This window comes from Halichoeres trimaculatus, unplaced genomic scaffold (genome assembly GCF_033239565.1).
Source record: "Halichoeres trimaculatus isolate MK-OKI-2021-1 unplaced genomic scaffold, fHalTri1.1 fHalTri1_scaffold_13, whole genome shotgun sequence".
Lineage (NCBI taxonomy): Eukaryota > Metazoa > Chordata > Actinopteri > Labriformes > Labridae > Halichoeres > Halichoeres trimaculatus.
The window spans coordinates 20,450,966-20,470,934 of NW_027437191.1; the positions used below are offsets into that span (position 1 = coordinate 20,450,966).

The 19,969-nt window shown below is 40.3% G+C and overlaps 1 protein-coding gene across 1 annotated transcript in view; it reads right to left on the reverse strand.

Annotated features, from left to right (window-relative positions):
* Positions 1-19,969, reverse strand: part of lpgat1 (lysophosphatidylglycerol acyltransferase 1) — a 55,655-nt gene that overhangs the window by 12,066 nt on the left and 23,620 nt on the right. Inside the window, exons 4-6 of the mRNA XM_074685562.1 lie at positions 19,800-19,895; positions 14,632-14,911; positions 6,721-6,847 (exon numbers count right to left, since the gene is read on the reverse strand). Coding sequence (XP_074541663.1) covers positions 6,721-6,847; positions 14,632-14,911; positions 19,800-19,895 — 503 coding nt within the window. The remainder of the gene's footprint in view (positions 1-6,720; positions 6,848-14,631; positions 14,912-19,799; positions 19,896-19,969) is intronic.

Consider the following 19,969-nt stretch of genomic DNA (forward strand, 5'->3'; position numbering starts at 1 on the left):
CGCTCCTCTCAATCACATGTGCTCATAGCTTTCAAGATAGATAGATAGATGGATAGACAGACAGATAGATAGATAGATAGATAGATAGATAGATAGATAGATAGATAGATAGATAGATAGATAGATAGATAGATAGATAGATAGATAGATAGATAGATAGATAGATAGATGAAACTTTATCTCTTCTGCAGTAAAAACAGAAATTTGTCTTCGACACAGCTCTGAATTCAATAAATAAATCTCACTTAGAAAATTGGAAATGTATCGATTATCATTTTGTTTATGTGTGAGAGGAAGTGTGTTTGTAAGACCTTGTGTGTGATGTGGCTCTTTGTAGGACCACGGTAATCTTTTTGGCTTTTGGTCTCTGACTGGTTGGCCACCCCTGATGTAAGGCATTCCTGCGATTTTCCAACGGGTCATTTTGTTTAAGGGATTTTGCCCTCTACATGCATGTTACTATTACAGTCTCATCTTGCCTCATGACGAATACTTGCTGTGGGGAAATTTCTAAGGCTGTCCCTGCAGGGCTCTGTAATCCACTTTTTCCAACACCAAACCGACAGCAGATGCTCAAAGCATTAAAAAAAACAACTATATATATATATATATATATATATATATATATATATATGATCAGTAAGATGATCTCGTTGGCTTTAATGGGTCGTAAAACATCAATATTTATTCCAGTCCATTTCATAAATAGCCAAACTTCTCAAAGGAGCTTTAAGTGTTGAATGACTTGTGGTCTGTGGGCTGAAACTGATCTTCCTCAGAGTTCATGTCAGGATAATTACTAAAAGTGACAGTCAAAAGTCATACACTTGGCACAAAAAGTAAGGAAACTTGTGTTTGGAGGATTGTTTCTGTGTTGCAACAATACTTTTTGGCAACAAATCTTAAATGTGTTGTACACTTGACAAATTTGCTAAATCTTGTCTGCCAATGCCGAACAGCTTTATGCTCATTTTACGTGTTCTTATAACTTTGTGTTGGTATGTTACATCTGGATTAATGTGGTGAAGCTGAACCAAACAACAGGGACTAGACCAACTGGGGCGACTCTGTCCGTTATATCAGCTTTGATCTCTGAGTGCGTCTACGTGGCAGCAGCACTCTTTCACCTGGTCACAGTCTCTAACACAAGTGTAGCTGTTGTCATCTGAGGACATAGGGAGAGATTGAGGGTGTGGGAGGAGCAGAGGAAAGGTTAATAACAGCCTCGCTAGGGAGCATCAACCTCTTATCGGCACAGAGGTCATGAGTAAGGGGCCATAAAACCACTGTAGCGGACTACGGGGCCCGGACTGACTTTATAGCTGCACAGATGTCAGTGCTGCGTGATGTTTATGAGCAGGTATGTTTGAGATCTGGTGACTGTACAGAAAAGACAAAGTCAGTCTAAAATAGATAAAGCTGGGTATCATACAAGCCATAAAGACTGTTATCTGGTCACTTAGTGTATTTTCATTGACACAAATGTTAACTGGTGTACTACTTAATGAGTAATCCACTACATTTACTTACTATGTGAAATAAAGGTTGAGCTTCTTGAAAATAAAAAGGAACTACACGAGCCAATCAAACTCCTCCATTCTCGTTGGTTTACAATTGTTTGCTCACAATTCAACACACAAATCAATCCTGTCTGTCCTCTTTTATGCATAAATCATCACAATATTGATAAAAAAGTCATTAACTGATGATTTTTAAAGTACAACCAAATTCTTTTTACTAAAAGTTCCACCAGGATGCAACAAGCTATAATCGTAGCTCACAATGTTTTCAGATTAAGCCAAGTCATCAAACATGGTTCAACGGTCTCTCTCTCTCTCTCCACGTTTCAGAGCACCTCTCAATGATGCTTATCAATGACAGGGTTCGAAAACTGTCCTGCTTCAACTGTATTTGATAAAAATACTTTAATTGATGAGCATTGGGTATAAATGATGTTGAAAGGCAAGATGGTAGGGCAAGTTATTTATATGGCCCATGGTCCCAAGTTACTCCTGCCACTAGTATAAGTCCCGCCCCATTTCTAATTTTGATGGTTAATGACTAAGAAGTGTCATTGGTGACTGAATAACAATTCAAGAAAGCTTTATTTTCAACTGAGATCTCTGTGAGCAAAGCTTCAAAATCAGTTGATGCTGAGGGCTTTTTTTTATACTCTGGTGACTTGAAGGCTAAAATCTCAGAGTTTTGTTGGTTTTATGATCTAACGAAGAATGATTGTATGGATACAGCCCTGCTTTTCACTATTAACTGATACTGCTATTAACACTGGCCACTTTATTAGGTACACCTTGCTAGAACCAGGTTGGACCCTCTTTTGCCTTCAGAACTGCCTTAACTCTTTGTGGCATAGATTTAACAAGGTGCTGAAAACATTCCTCAGATATGTTGCTCCATATTGACTCAATAGTATCACACAGTTGCTGCAGATTTGTAAGCTGCACATCCATGATGACAATCTCCAGTTCCACCACATTAGGGCTGGGTACTGAATTAGGTACTTTTATAGTATGGACCGAATTCTGTCTGCAGTACCAAGTACCGATCCACATAAAAACAAACGGTACCATGATTAGATACCTAAACTCATCCTTGTGATTGTTAGGGAGTGGAAGAGTAGGAGATTTTCCTACTGGACATGAACACAGCATTGCAAGTTTACATATTAGGAATAAATACAATAAATTGAAAAACTTCGAGATTTTATTATTACACAAGCTAATGTTTATCACCACATAAACGCACAAAGGAACTGAAAATTGGTACTGTTGAGTACCAGTACTGACCAGGTACTGGGTAGGGGTGGGTAAACTATTGATGAATTGATGCATCAAAATATTGCCTCTACAATTTAATATCATAACTCATTGACAAGTTCAAGAAACCAGTGCCTGAAAATCCCAGCCAATCAGCAGTTTCTTAAATACTCAACCATGCCACTTTCAAAGTCACTTAAATCATCTTACTTCTCCTTTCTGATGCTTGGTTTTAATTTCAGCAGGTCTTTACCATGGCTGCATGCTTCAATACCTAGAGTTGCTACCTGGTGATTGGCTGTTTAGTCTTTGTGCTGACCAACAGTGGAACAAGTGCAACCAATACAGTGTTCTGCGAGAGTCATAAAGAACTCCAAAAAGCATTTACTGAAACAGGCTGCATAGAAGGCCTATATAAGATGAATTGTAAGACTCCAAAGGCCTCCAAGGATAAAAAAATTGAGCTGAAAATGAGTATAATGTGTTCCCTTTAAGACCTGTAGATACTAAGCCTTATCTGTGCTGATGGGCTTTGAACTTTGACACCTTTTAGAGGAGGAATCTCCCTCTATCGCGCAAGCAGGAGATTCCTCCTGCAATGGGTTTCCAAGGTGGTGAGTATCTTTAAAGACCCTATGATTCGAAAAAATGAACTAATTCATTTTCTTTTGAAACTATATATTAACACCAACATGTTAATTTGTCTCGCAGGTTAAACACTAGTGAGCAGTTATCGATACTGGAGCAAGGTGCTGAATGAACGTCAGTAAATATAAAATGGAAAAGCAAAACAATAAATAAAATAAAGAGAGAAAAGAGAAAGGACATTCAGACCTTTCTACAAAATGCTTAAAGGAAGAAAAACCTGTGTTAGATGTTTTACGAAAGCTATACAGCTGCTAGCTCAACAGTTCTGCAGGAGCTTGTCTGAGAGAAAGCCAGGTGTGCAGCTGTAAAGCATCCATGTGATGACCAGGCAGACCCAGACTCCATAGATCATGTCACCTTTCAGGTGCATTTTCACACACAGCAACAAAAAAAGAGGAGAAGGTGCATTTAAAGAGAGAGAGAGGGATTTGAACGTATTTAACACCCACTGCTGCCCTCGTCAGGCCCTCGGTACGCCCACCTAGAACTCCCATCTGCCATTCACTGAGGGCTTATGATGCTGCAATCTGGAAGACTGAGATTATACAGAGAGAGGGCAGGAGACAGCAAGGGAGGGCGGGGCCGCGGGTGAGGAGTGGAGACGGCGAGAGAAAAGGGAGGTGGGGGGATTAAAAAAAGTGCTCAGCGTGGATTCATCTCAAATATTACTCAATTCTCAGCTGCGGCTCAGGAACAGTGGTGATTTAACCAGTCCTGCAAAATGACACGCAGGAGGAGGAAGGGTGGTCTTTCATCGAGGTCGCTTTAGATTCAGGACTCTGATGTAACAACATCATCACGAGCAATGATCAAACCCTTCATATGTAGAACTACTGGACTTGAAGGCACCACAAATACTTGAAGTGACGGGAGGAAGTAGCTGGAACATCTTTGCACCAGAGAAGAAAATACTTCCCAGAGTCTAACATTTTATTGCATCTTTAAATCTGCAGCATGGCTTATGAAACTGAATGCTTGAGAAAATTAGCAAAAGCTGTGAACTTTTTGTGCAACACACCTTCATGCAGTTTATAGAGACTATGCTTAACTTCATTACCCCTACTAAACAAAACAGGCCTAAACCTTGCACAAAAACAAACTCTAGAAGAGTAATCTGGTTTGGCGTCCTCCTGCTCGGTAAACAACAAAACTAGAAGTGGAAGCAAAAAATAATACTAAAAAGAGTGAAATCACAGATTTTCTGAAATCAGTGCGCTCACATCCAGACAGTCTTCAGTCTGCAGATTTCAATTCTGAATCACAGATGAAGCTTCATATGGACAGAAGTTTGAGAGGCCGACTGTTTTGATAATAGAACATAATTTCATGGACTCAAGAGACATAAAAACATAGCAGAAGACACTTTATGGATATCTGTTTGATCAATTTTTTTCTCAGGTCAGCAGAGACATCCTGTTTTAATCTAATTTCTGTCAGCTGTCCAAAAGAGGAAAACATGTATTTCTTTGATCACTCTGCAGTATTCGCTGCTGGTTTAAACTGGACTGTTCAACGGTTTTGGCTTGATTTATCTCTCAAGGGCTTCTGATATTAAGAAGAGCTATGATTAAAAAATCTATTTTATCACATTAGGGAAATGCAAAAAGTTTGATCCCAAATTGGTTCCTTATTAAGGCTTTTTTTGCGCAATGGGCAGTATAATTTTATGAACTGACCTATTTGTTAAACTCCTAACTACCTAGGGAATTCTAAAATACTTGACCCACCCAGACAGAAATTTGTTGACTTTTGTGGCTAAGATGAAGAAAGTGACGTACAGTCTCAGATTTTGACACATGATCGACAATAGATTAATTTTGTGATTTTCCTGTTAACCTGGATGACTCCATTGGGAACAAACCGGACTCTTGGCCTTGTGAACTCTCCTATTGTACATGATGCTATTATGAAGCCTAACCTTAAAAGTTGGGATATTAAAGTGCTGTGCATGCTAAGCTTTTAAAATCCCATCACATTCTTTTCGTGTATTTTTTGTGGTACAGCTGGTAAAAACTCTGTCCTCTCAGTAGAAATTGTGCTTAACTGACGCAGCAGAAATGCTGTCTTAGGGTGGCACGCCTGTCTCGCTGCTTGCTCTCCCAACAGTGTTCCCTTGATCAGCAGACAGATTAATCCTCTTGTTGACTCTGCACCTGTACCAGCGTGAGCGTAACGTCTGCATGATCAGTGCTGTCTACACAACAGGAAGTGAGCGCAAACGCTTGAAACAGGAACAGCTGTACCTTCGGCCTTGTAGGGTGTCTCCCCTGTTAGTCCCCAGGCTGCAGAGCTGCTGACCACGTGAGGGGAGCTGCTTGTGTCAATAGCTGATTAGAGTCCCTGAGGTAGGCTGGGATGGGTGCATCTTCTGCTTGTCTAATTACAGACTTAATGAGTCCTTAGCTTGAGCCCATGTGGGTGGAGAAACCTTCTGAGAGGAGCTGAGGGGAGACCAGGGTTCATAAATCACCTACTTTGCCCTCTCCCACCTTGCACACAGAGGAGATCACACAAACAGACACACACACCAGCTGTGTCAGGAGGTTGCTCAGGGCCAAAGGGACACGTTAAAGGTCAAGGAGCTTCTACCTGAGGTTGCAGCTTGAGCTTGATCAGCCAAGTTAAGACCATCCACAGACGACTACCTTTATGTTGAACCGAGTCTATAGACAACCTAAACCTGGCCAACCTTCATCAAACCCTCAAGCAGATGAAGGAGAAAGCTGAAGAGAATTGATACAGGGCAATACAGAGGGACAAGTAATTTACTCTCCTAGAGGGGTGACATTTTCAGTTTCACAAATCAGCATGATGAATGTGTTTTTATAGGGATCTCTATTGTTTTCTTATTCCCAAAGTCATTATTGAGGTCAACGTGTCCTCTGAAACATAACTGCAAGTGCAAAGGCGGGCTCTGGGCAAAAAGTGGCAAACAAGGGGCCCATACTGAAAACAAATCAGGAAAAAAATCAGAACAACGAATTTGAAAAAAAAAACAAAACAAAAAAAAAAAACAGAAAAACAAGAAAAGTATATTTTCGTCCTCATTGATATTCAGAGGCTTTGACTGCAGCTTCTTCCCCACTGTCTTTCTCTTTTAAAACTATGCAGTTCACTTGCTATGATGACATAACAGCTCATTTCCATGTGATGCCTTGTCGATGCATGTAGGCAGCGTGATACATTTGCATAGTAAAAATGGATCTGGTGTTCCCCTCTCATGTGAAACTAAAGCTCTGAAAACGAGGTCAGGACAAACCTCAGATGAAAATGTGGAAGGTGAGACTTTCATTCTTACCTGTAATGTACATGTGTGACTGTAGGGGGCCTGTAGCCAAAGATCCAGGTCTGGATGTCCATGGGTCTTGCTTTGGGGTACGCTATGGTCACGTCTATTACCCACTGCAGCCCTTTGCGTCTATTACCTGTCAGAGGACAAACATAAGCTTAACAAGTGACAATATAAAACCAGAGACTTCTTAACCAACCAAACAGCAGCCTGTTAAAAGTAAATTATCAGCAAATGAAATAAAATACAGGAATTTTGGCCAAAGTCGTAACTTGGCAGAGGTGTCTGTCAGCTTTGTTATTGAGAGTCATGAAATATATATAAAAAAGTTTGTTTTAACCTAAAAGACAGCTACACTGAAGCTGTTGGAATTTAATGTCTCCACCTCGCAATGTCAGAGGAAAAAGAGAAGAGGCATAAAAAAAGAAGTGAGGCATGGTTTTTGTAAAAATTCCTGAAAAAATGTCTTATTTCAAGACATTAAAACCAAAAAGATGTCTCCTGAATTGCTTTTAAAGAGTAAAAAAATCTGCAGAAATTGTGAGAAAAAATTAATTTTGTTTCATGTTTTGAGAAATTATTTTTATTTCTTGAAACTTGACAAATTTTTCTTGTCATTTTTTTTACTCTTTTGAAAACATTTTTCTGGAATTGCCAAGAAAACACAGCTCATTTGAAGTCTAATTAGACAATTTCTTTGATCTTAATTAAAAAAAGCACTTGCTTTGATGTCACTTTATGCAGTGCAGCACAAATATATCAAATAAAGTGTAACAAAATAAAGTATATATTTTCACTGTAATTAACGTAAAGGGGTGGGAATTAATTGTAAAGGGGTGGGTATTAATAAGTTTATACTTCATCCCACTCCTTTTCGAATATGTGATTAGATAATGTCTGTTTGTTTGTATTTGACAGAAATTTCACTTTGACCTCATGTTCCAAATAAATTTAAAAAAAAAAAAAAAAAGAAAAAAAAAGAAAAAAAAAAAAAAAACGTCTTTCATGCTAAAGACACATTTCCACCAAAAGAGTTCTTCAGTACTCCAAAGGCTTTGTTAAGATAGCCGCTCTGCTAGCTTACAATTCCCATCCTTGAAGATTTAGTACATTTATCTGCTACATGTTTTATGTGGCCAAAACGATGACTTAATGTTTGGTATTAAAAAAAAAAAAAATTGGCGTTGAAAAAAAATCCTGAAACTGAAAATAGTAACATTGGCATTGAAAAACTGTGTATTATAATTCTTTTTTTTTAAATGGAATCAATTTCAACTTTCTGTCACTCTTTTGGTGTGGAGGGGAGGGTTTGGGGGGAAGGGCTAGGAGTGTGTGATTTGCATATTATTTGCATATCACACTTTCTGTGTGAAGTGTAATAAAACCTACCCAGACAGTTCTACCAGATAAAAGACTTATTTTTCTATCAAGTGTTTCTAGTCCCTACTAAAAGTTCCTGCACTGAAAATGAAACACTACTTGAGTGTGTGTCTTTCAAAAAAAGGGGGCATTTATTTCCCAGCTGGTGTCACTATCAGGCGTTTTGAATTTTGAGAAACATCAAAGAGTTGTCTGGCACATTCCTCAGAGCTGTATTTCATCAGTTTTGACAGTTTAGTGCATGTGACATTACAGCTATCAACCTGCCTAGACCTGCCTTTGTACTCACTGTACGAACCCAATTCTAAACCAACCGTTACATCAAACTCTTTTCCCCCTACAAGCTTGTCAAACGTTTAAAGCCAGAACATGACCTGCCTCGCTCAGCACATACAGAGCTAAAAATGAGGCTGATGTAAAGCAGTGCAGCACATTTGACTTCTCCACTGCTGTTACTCTGTGCACAGTGCACCCCCTCAGAGCAGACTAGCTCCTGCATGTGAAGCAAACATAGCAAACCTGTGTGACATGGAAAGGCTGCATTTTACAACTGATCACCTTACACCACAACCCGGCAGTGTCGACAGCAGTAAATCTGGGAATGTTGCTAACAAGCCATAATTTTAACCTTTTCACCCACATAAACCAGAGAAATCTAGGGCTGCGGGGGTTGAAGCCTGCAACAGATATGTAACTAACATAAAGTTAAGTTTTTGTTCATGTAATAATTAAGAAATCCTGTTCTAACAAGCTTTAAAAATGCCGAGTGTAAATCATGAATTTAACTGTTGCTTACTGTAAGGATGATGAACAGGTGTCTGCAGGGGCAAAACTCAACTTGAAGGAAGAGCTTTTTAAAATACTATTACTAACAAATAAAAACTTAAGAATCCAGTTTCCTTGTATCTGTAATACTTAAAGCTACCCTGAGGAGTTTTTAACTAGATATGAAAGAGGACAAAATTAGTTCTGATGCCTCTTAACGAAAGTTCACAAGACCAGCAGTGACAAGATTTACAAGCTCAATCTTTGTTAATGCCTGCAACTGCTGCAGCAGGATAGGTGTCAGACAAGACGATTTAAAGCACCCTGCATAACAACCTCTTTTGATGTTTTCAACAGCAAAGACTACAAACGTATGGTACAGCTGATCAGAAAAGGAGGGTGTCTTTGCAAAAAAACAAGACTCATGTTGTGTTTTTGGCCTTGTGGTTTACATGGCGGCTGTTTACAGAGGTTATATAGTGCTTGTCTGAGGGCCTCCACCTTTTGGTGCGTTTTGTCCACCACTCTCTGCTCTCTACATTTCCTGTTTCTGGCTTGTCTATCTTGATAAAAAAAAGGGGAAAGAGGCCTTGAGAAAAAAAAAGATAAAACATAAACATACAGAGCAAAAGAGGTGAAGTGGGCAAAAAATAAAAAATAACAGAGAGAAAAAGGGTTCCACACAACGACACAATTCACTTTCCATGCAGAGATTGTTTGTAGTTGTTCTCAATTGAAAACAAAAAAACATTATCTTGTACATTTTGAATTTCTAAATACAACTTAAGAAGACTGTGCAGTACTCTTAGATGCACCACAGTACTGTTCAGTTAAACTTGAGCTTTAATATATTTTTAGATTTTATCAGCTTCATGTTTCTGTTAAAGCTGTAGCCTGTTGATCCTGTATTTGTAACACAAATAAGCAAAGATAAATGATATTTAAATGTGGGCTCTCATAGCCCTGTGCATAAGTCAGGGCTCAGCCATGTTGTCCTTAGGGTAGAGTCGAAGGTTGAAATAAAGCTCAACTTGCTCCTCTTCTACTGTTTAGGCTTTCTCATGCACAAGGAAAACTTTCCAGTGAGCTGGCAATAACATCTCAAAATCATGAGAAGTTTCTAATGAGCACATGTTGGTACCTGGTGTGTACAGGAACCCAATCTTATCTTGCTTTATCTTTGCCTGTGTCGCCTAGAGCCTGGCTCACACACTACAGGATTCTTGGGCCGACTGACTCCAATTTGGCCCTCCCGTCAATCAGTGGAGAAATCTGGTCCGGGGTCAAGGTCAGCCCCAGTGTTCGGCCCAGATTATCTTTTAGTGTGAGCGGTATGATTACGCCTCTAATTTTTACTGAGGATGACAATAGCTAATCAGAGAGAGGGGCCTAAGAGGGGCCAGAAATGATCTGAAGTTCTCTGTTCGCACCGCCTCAACCACTTCTTCATACAGATGTGTTAAGTCCTCTTTTTTCTTTTCTTACTGCTGTAACGGCTACAGCCAGCAGTACCACACTAGTCTCCATTTTTTGTGCTTTTTTTACATTAACTGTTGCTTTCTGGTCCAATAATCTTGATGAAATCTTTAAGTGTGTGCTGGTCGTTATTTCAAATCTTGTAGTGTGTGCATGTTTAAGATTTAAGAGAAGATAATCTGTAATTCTCTTTATTTGTGTGATACAACCATAGACTGTATAGAACATGGACGTAGTCTCCCCGATGTCACCCGTCTGTTTCTATAACAGAAAATGAAGCACATTGGCTATCGCGGCCATATTGGTAGTGACAAGGGCTTCGCCTACAGCTATAGGGTGCTTGTCTGTCACCCTGAGCTGTGCCTCTGATTGGGTGAGCTTGCAATCTTAATATCATCTGAACGGCAGAGTTTGAAAAAAAATCACCCTCCGTACAGTGGGTGCTGTTAGTGAAATTAGCGACTCAGACAGGAGACGTTTTTTGAACCAGGCTGTAAAAAGGTTAATTTCTGCTTTGAAAACAGCTTTTTTTGACTTGGTGTGTTTGTGACTTCTGGTACTCCCGGAGCCAGCCTCAAGCAAACACTCGAGAAACAGCAGATTTTAGCACTTTCGCATTGTCTCATATTCTTAGACCAGGGGTTGCTGCTTGGATATAACACAATTTCAGAATCTTGTCACAGAGGCTTTAACTATCATAATGCCTAACATACTACAGCTAGATGTGGTCAAAATTATAATTTCCAGATACACTTTTTCACCATTATTGAAATTTTCATTCTTACACTGATTTCATTGCTTCAAGTAAAACTACAGATTGTGTTCACCTACTTCCACAATGTGCACACCTTGTTTTACTGGCACTATAATTCTTTTAGGAATCAGAAAAGAAAGACAAGCTGCTGAGACACCTGCTGCTGGCTCATATGTACGATTGTTATGGTCACTTGATCGGCATCTCTAGTATTGATGGGCATGGCTCACACTACAGCTCTCCCTGTGTGGGTAATTGGATCCAGATCTCTGTCCAAGTGTTCAGAAAGGCAGCCACTGCCGCTCTCGTGAGTGGCCCCCGCCAAAGGACGAGGCCCTGAGCCAAAGTACTGCTGGTGCCCTATACGCTGTGACAAACAATACTGTAATAACAGCATCCGTGGTAATTTAAAATGACATCAGAGACGCCTTGTCCTTCTGTAAACAGCTACAGGAAGGAAACACACCGGCAGATACCTGGCTCTGTATCAGGCCACTCTGCGGGCTGATTACTACGCTGTAAGTGCACACCTGTCCCTCTAACTGACTCAAATGTGGATGAAAACAGACGCTGATTGGTTATCAAGTATTTCACCTTCGGATCACATGAAGCTCTGTTTCTACCTGAAATGACACACAGCTGTGAACTCTGTCTGATATGCAACACTTAAACCATATGAGCCCAAAGCTGTGCATGCAGGCCTTTCTGCAGGCTGTGAACTACACAGGCAACTGGTGACCCATGTGCTCTGTGTCTGTGCTGAGCAGTGTGTTTAACTCGCTTGACATTGCATGGCTGATACACAGCGGCACACGCATTTACATCAAACCCTATTTTCTCCAAGTGGCCCATTTGTCTGTGAGTGAGTCAGCAAGCTCTGGGCACCTCTGCAGAGCATCAGGGAGGGTCAGAGGGAGACAGAGCTGTGTCTTTGAACAGTGGTGCAAACACACATACACACACAACAAAGAGCACAGGATGGAGAGGGGCATAGTGCTCTTGTGGGTGTGTGTGTTTTTTTTCTTGCCCTAGGTTTTAATGCCATTAGCTAGATCCAAGTGGAAGGACGAGCACCACTGCAGCAATCAGCTTCCCCTCCTCCTGAGCTGCAGAACAGGAGGAAGGACACAGGAAGCTACGGAAAAAACTGGAATATAAGGTGGAAACACTGCCTGCAAAATGAGACAGACATAATACTTGATAAAAAAAGACTGACATTTCTAAACCCCTTGAAGTGTTGAAAAATCTCCTTCCTGCCAGAGGTCATTAAACAAAAACCTCTGCTGTCATCAGCGTTTGTTGACACTGATGAGATGTTGAAGACTTAGTGCAAAGTTAGCACAAAAAGCCCCCTCCAAAAAAACAAAACATGCACACACAGCACATAATATGGCATGTAAATGAAGCTGCGCTCGCTTTTATCTTCATTTTACGGCCGATGAAGACGTACTCCTCTGGTTTGACAGACTGTCCTGCAGATGGATAAACAGACAGCATCTCGCTGTTAGTGCTGAGGCTGTTGGACACAGAGCTGTGCGAGCAAACCAGTGGAGGGCTGAATTCCCTGAGCCATGTTCTCAATAGTGCTGGCCTCAAGTCTCTCCAAATTACTATTAACATAGCAGACCCTTTAAATGGATTTTGAACGAAAGCCAGGAGAGTCTGGTGGGTAAACTGAGTGTGGCCAGGCATGAGGGACTCATTGTATCTGTGTGTTTATGGCTCTTAACTTAGTGCCTCCTGCTGGGGACACATCCAAGAGGAAGGTGCACTAAAAGATCTGGATCATTTTATTTCCATACAACACCAAAGTGAAGTCTTGGAGATGCAGGACTCCCACTTAGAGCAAACTGCTGACCAATGTAGAATGAAAAGTATTTGGAACTTCTCCACACATTAATGCTCATCATTACCTTTCAATCAGGTCATTTAACAGAAATTACTTTGTAGAGTATTTTTTGAATGTAATCATTTTAGTTTTGATAAATACATTCGTACCAGCAAGAATGATCCAGCAGAGATCTGCATGTTTTTTTTTAGTTTTTTTTTTTACATCTACTGGTTACCAGCATAGCCTGTAAAACAAATGGACGTCATCTCTCTAGGCTCTCCCGTCATTCCAGGTGGGCTGTGGTCAAACTTTAAAAATTAAAACACAAAGTAGAAATGTTTCTCACATCCAATTGTTGTGGTGATATGAAGATATTATTTGGCTGTCTTGTATTCAAGTCCTTTTTTTCTGAAAAGTTTTGTTTTCATTAGTTATCAGAGATTGAAAATGAGGCTTTACGTCACTTTTAAAGATGATTAACAGCTGCCGTTCTTGTATATTTTTTTCGGGGATTGTAAAATATGTTAGGATGCAGAGTTAAGAAGTGATTAGACCAGCAAAAGAAAAAAAAATGTTATTTTGTCACCCGGCTCCACTCAGGTTCTCCCAGAATCCCTCACAGTCTCTACTGCAACGGGGGTATTTTGGCTTCAAAACCGTACAATTGTAAATGGCAGAGCCACACTGTCCACTCTATATACAGTCTATGGTTACCAGCCAAACTAAAACATCTCAATCATTTTAAGTTCACAATCTAACCTCAAAGACTAAAAACAAACATAACATTAGATAGATGTGAAAGAAGAAGGAAACATTATGTGTCAACTTGAGGACATGTGCAGCACTTTTTTTTTTTTTTTTTACAGAAAATTGAGGGAACTGGTTCAACTTAACTGCAAAAAAAAAGAAAACAGTGTGAACAACCTAATCTGGACTAAACCCAAAACATTGAGACTGATAAATGTTTGAGTCCTTTTGAGTTCTTTTTTTCAATTCTCCTCCATTATAACATTGTTAACTTCTTTAATCAAAAACCAAGGGACAAAATGGAAAATCTGCCTCTCAAAGGCTGCAAAGTGAAAGACAGCTTCCTGCTTAGTTGCTTTCTGTCTCTCCTGTGTGTCACCAATGGGGCTTCAGGGGCTTTGACGCAATTTCAAGCACCTCTGTCCATGTCATCACTTTCCACTCCTGATAATCTTCACCATAAGTCGCCTTTAATTTAAAGCAGAACTCTTAGAGGACACAGAGGTGATGATTTAGTGCTTTGTGTTTGAACCATGCTTCTTCCCTGGCCTTCCAGCTGACTGAAGACTGTCCAACAACCAAACCAAACGACCTAAAATAAACTTCTGGCATACCTGAGCAGAAGTAAAATGCTCTTATTTGGACCCAATTTTCTGAAAAATCCTTAAATTAAGTCCAAAACTTCACCTGCGTATAGGCAATCAAAATAGGAACACTGTTACAAGGTCAGGGGAAAACATGGCTTTCATGTATGGTCTTGTGAAGTTTTAAGGTGTAGCTTGACTGAGGGGAAATATAGGCAAAGACCTGTTTGTAGCTTCTAAATCCTAGAATATAATGCTAATAAAAAATGCTAAAAAGAATGAACAGATGAAAACTAATCCTACAGAACTGTCAGTAATTGATCAGGGAGTTTTCTCATTGCCACACAGAAACTTATGATTTTGTAGTAATGTCTGTTATTTACCCGTCTGATTAGGGGTCCCAGCATCTCCGCCCACGCTGCCGTTCTCTTGCTGGGCCGACAGAGTTTTCAGGATAACGTGCGTGGCCCCGAGACGAGGCAATGTGACGTGGGTCAGGTGGGGGAGAGAGTTTTTCTTGGCGAACAACTGGCTGGTTTCCCGCCGCTTGCGCAGGAAGCCACCCTCCGGGAACAGCACTATCCACTTCCTGTCACGGCTGTGGTAGTATTTGTCTAGGTGATCTTTTAGGTAGATCAGCTGCTTGTCTCGGTGAGCTTTACCCTGCGAGAGACAAAGGATACATGTCAATAACATAAATTAACAAACATCAAGATCATTGTTTTTATTTCAAATGGATGTTAAAGTAGCAGCATCTGAACTTGTTTGAGTCATTTTAAGCACTTTTAAGTCGAATAACTATCCCATGGTTTTATGGCTCTGATGTAAACTGCTATAAAAAATACCTTCTTCCTGCATAGCAACAAATTGGAAAAGGGTCAAACTTTGACGTTAAACAAAAAGTATGTGGGAAATTTTATTAAACTCTGGTTTGTCCTTGTAGTTGATTTATTTCATACAGAATTATTTTTTGGAGCTCTTTTTGTAAGATCTTTATTTTAGTTAATTATTTAATGCTTTAAAAGACCTACGAGGTCGTGCTTGATTGGCTCCTGCTTTGCCATGTTTACAGGATGTCTGGAGAAGGAACAGTAAAAGAAAATGTAACAAACGATGACTCTTGATTCTTTAAAGTTTCCAGTACTGTGAACATCTACTGATAACAGCACAAGGATCTGCTTTTGTGTTGTTTCCCGTGGGATCTTTATTGTTTAACTTTTTGAAAAATGAATGTGTTTTTTTGGTGATTGGAGGGTTTGGATTGTCAATAATTTGATCCTTTTTGCACACACTGTTTTTAAATGGCATGGTCGAAAATGTAAGTGCTGTTGCAGAGATTATTTTGGCTTCACTTTTGTAGGACTGGAGAAGGCAGACGTGTCATCCATCTTTATGAACAGTCAATGGCTTCTATGAACCAATTACGTTGCTTCTTACAATCATATCTACATACACTTTTGAACATGTGTTTCCTTGAAGCACTGCTTTACTATCATATCTAAGATACTGTCACAAGGATTCAGACAGTCTTACAACATAACGCCTTTAGCCACAGGTCTTGCTAACAGGAAGGCATAGAAACAAGGTGACTACACTCAAACCAATGCAATTACCTCAAGCAATTAACAGAATTTCTTGATTTACCCTGAGGAAACAAAATGAATCAGGCTGAGAGCTAAATGTATTAACTTATCTAGAAAATGTCTCCTTTTCCCAGCATAAAAATGGAAGAGCAAATGAAGACAGGCTCCAACAAATCTAAACAAGTGTTGGATGCAATAACACTGTGGGGCACTCAGAGTAGCTTTAATGGCACAATTGAAATGGATGCAAACATGATGGCCTTGACAACATTAAGAGCATTAGCAGTGACGGCTTGAGGAGAAGCAGGATTGATTTCTAGTTAGGCCCGGTCAAAAGCAATTTTAAATGCATTAGTAAAACAAGGCTTGACTCAATATTTGACACGTGACCACGATCACATGTGATGTGGTCTCTAAGTTCTGACATCACAACAAAAGTGGTTAAAAATCTGCAGGAGAATGAAACCATACAGACTGAACACACACGCACAATGTGTCTTGACCTTTGCACTGCTGCTCTGGTTTTAATGAGCGATGTCCTCCACTCTGTTGATGTTAAACAGTGTATATAACTGTGGAGTCCTTTCCTGCTTCCTCAGTGTCAGATGGGTTATTCATAACTAACAGACTTTGATTTACGGTGAGTTGTATAAGCTAAGTGTCAGCAGCACAAGGAACAAAGTGCATATGCTTAGTTTCCATTGCTGGTTTCGGCACATAGTCCAACAAAAGTAACTGTCTTAAAGAGGGAGTGATTTTTTTGATTACATATAGGCAGGTAGTCTTAAATTTGTTGATATATGTGTGGTAGTTTTACAAATTGGCTGCATAGATGATGGAAACATGTTAATGCTCACTTAGAATTGGCTGCGCATTTTTAAGCATTTCAAAAACATGAAACACTTCTGGCAAAATAAACTTTTAAATTAGAAAGTGAGTATTTCAGGAGATACCTCTTGGGATGAAGTCTCCATAGTTTCAGATGTTGATACCACTGACGCTCCCAAGTAATAAAATTCAATCAGACCTCTGTGTCACCGTGCTTGTGCCATGAAAGCCTGCTGTGTAGTGTGCTGCATAATGATGCAGGAGACACGTCTGCCAGCCGGAGCAGACAGCAGATGCTTGGGAGGCCGGGGCAGATGATTGCGATGCTGTGTGGATGTGTGAAGTGCTTGGTCGAAGGATGTCAAGAGCGCACACATGAGGATGCCAGAGGGGATCGAGGGGAGAGGATGGTGCAAAAGGGTTGAGTCCGCTCAGGCCAGCCTGTCTGGCTGTTAGCGGGCTCATGGTGCTTCACCCTCGGCACGGTGCCGGATGTGGAAAGCATTTCCATGACCTAGAAAGTGGACTACCCTATCGCCTCTGCTGGGGTGTTTCTGAAGCTAAAAATGTAAGACAGGGATACAACAGGGAGGAAAAAATGCTCAAACATGAAGAAATCATTTCTTAAAAACTATGGCCCCGCAGGAAGTGATGCTGGTCCTGATTAGCCCCACAGACAAACAGGAAGTCTCATCACCAAAATACATCAGCCATCAGCTGTACCGAAAGAAGTTTTAGGAGCTAAAAACAAACCTCTCATGAAATGCTCAAGGTCAAGTTTTGTGTCATCTGTTACATGTAATCACGATAAATACTTTTTAAAATTTTGTTCAATATCAGTACTTATAACTAATGTTCAATCATAATTTAATTTTAAGGGGACATATCATGCTTGTTTCTCCTTTTCACTATGCCAGACTAGGATGCCTGTAAAGCATTTCTGCCCTCAGTACAAGTCATTTAGTTCCTTCATTGCCCCACAATAGCGTTCTCAATATCCTCATTTTAGGCCATTCCGAAGATCTTGTTGAAACGCTCCGTTTCGAGAATGACCTCCAGTAACCTCGCAACGTCACAGCTCTTTGGCTCTGATTGGTCAGTTCTATCAGAGGGGTGGAGGGGGTAGAGCCAGGGGGCGGTTTTTGCAGCATGGCAGTATTCACCAAATCGCCACATTGAATGGAGCAGACCGAGCGAGTTTGCTGTTTGCCAAAACTTCACCGTAAGGCATTGATAGCACAATAAAATGGCAGAGTGTAGGATACGTCCTTTTGTATTGGACCCGAGTCAGACCCGGACGGTTCTGCATCTCAAGAGGAAGAAAATCCACCTGGACACAGATCATCTCAGGACGCTTCAGTGTGGTGAGTCAAACCTGTACTGTAACATGTATAGTTTATACGTGGAAATATAGGCAGACTTCACCAATAAACTATTTCTATAACAGGGCTCCATCCTGCTCCTTCACTTTTCTCTGTCTGTTTTATCCATCATGCTGAAAGTGTAGTCCAAAGATCGCCTCTACTGTCAGTTCGTCACAATGTTAGCTCTCAGTCAAGTTAGCCAGAGCTAGTAGGGAGCTTTATTTATACTCGGCTCTTGGTGGGTGTATCCCTCGGTGGCGGTTGTGTGACTAACTGACATCACAGAGGAGGAGCTGCTTTATCATATTACTCCAATAAAAAGAGAGGATCCTCTTGTCGTCATGAAGGTCGAAATCTCGCGGCCAAATGGCAATGACCTATTTTCAGAGGCATCAAATCTCGTTCTAGGATATCAGAAAAAATACAATATCTCATTTTTTTGAAAATTCAGGGGGTGAAAGGTCTTGTTTTCAAATTTATTATTTTATATGTAAGTATTAAATCAGGGATCAGCATGATATGTCCCCTTTAAATTAAAAGCTGAGTTTTGCTCAAGGATGAAAGCTGATGACATATAATTGTGGTTCATTCATTTTGCGGAGATGTGCAAATGTAGTTTTTTACATTTTCTTGTCTGTCTTCATTTCATGATATTCCATTCTGCTCCATATGTCTGGAGGCCTACCTCCATCCCACAACACAAACTGTTGTTTCTCACTGATTTTCAGCATTATTAACTCCCTCTTCCAGTATTCTAGAGGTCAGTTTACATGTTTGGTGTAATTATTACAATTATTTGTACTGTTTAATCACCCATCCCTTGGTAAATTTATTGCACACCTGCCACCTGCCACACAATGTTTAACTGGGCCTCCCTGTATCGGTCACCTGAACAACATGTCACCCTCTGTGTGTTTGTTGACAACAGATTGTATTTGACTTTGAAATGGGAGCAGCAGCAGCCAACTACAGATTTTACTTGGTTAGCCTGTCTGTACTTACTGGCTGGCAATTGCTTGCCAGCCTGCTGTAATCAAGACTGATGTCATGTATGTTTTTCAATCTGCATTACAGTAACAGTCCGTCAGTCTGATGACTCTTATGTAATTGCTTGTTCATTACTCTCCACAAAATGTTAGGTCAGAGTTTTGTTGGACTCTGGAATTAACCTCTTAGATTTGAAGGATATTCCAGGAACTCCCTGACCAGCGGTAATCCTGTCTAGTCTCCATGTGTTGACTTTTCAGAGGACACCTCTCTGTTCCAGCTGCCCCACAACAAAGGGTTAGTCTGACCTGGCCGGGCTGCACAGCCCTCCTACTCGACTATCCTCTGCCGTTATCCCTCCCAGAGGACAGCACGGCCGTCAGAAGTCCTCTAACATTTTTATTGTCCAGCTGGGACAAGCAGATGGGAGCAGCTCCACTTTTGAAGAGAGCAGTAAAACAAGCTGAAACAGCCAGGATGTTGAAAGAGTTGGGTTGTAGACAAAAAGGTTTACATCATGAACCTGTGTTGTTAAGTAAAAAAACTAAATGAGAGAAAATGATTGTTTATGTTTAAGCTACTGATTTTGATGGAGTCTTGTTATTCAGCTCTCCAGGTGTGACTATATGTAGTTTTAATGTAAACAAGGGTAGTTAATGCTCAATTTCTCATGGCAAAATAAAGGTGAGACATTAAAACAAAACAGCAGAGCACAATCTGGATGACTTCACAGAATTTAAAAGTAAACCCTTTAAGTTAGACCTCATTCTGCCACTGTATTTCTCTTACCTGTCTGATGAAAAAGTCCCCGTGGATCAGGGATACTAGGCCAAAGTTTGTGTATTTGAACACATGGTCCATCAGCCACATCATTTTTCGTACCACCTGAAAAAAAGAGTAGCAGTTTAAATCTATCAGTGTGTCATCATTAGTCTAGAACAGAATCATCGTTGAACAGC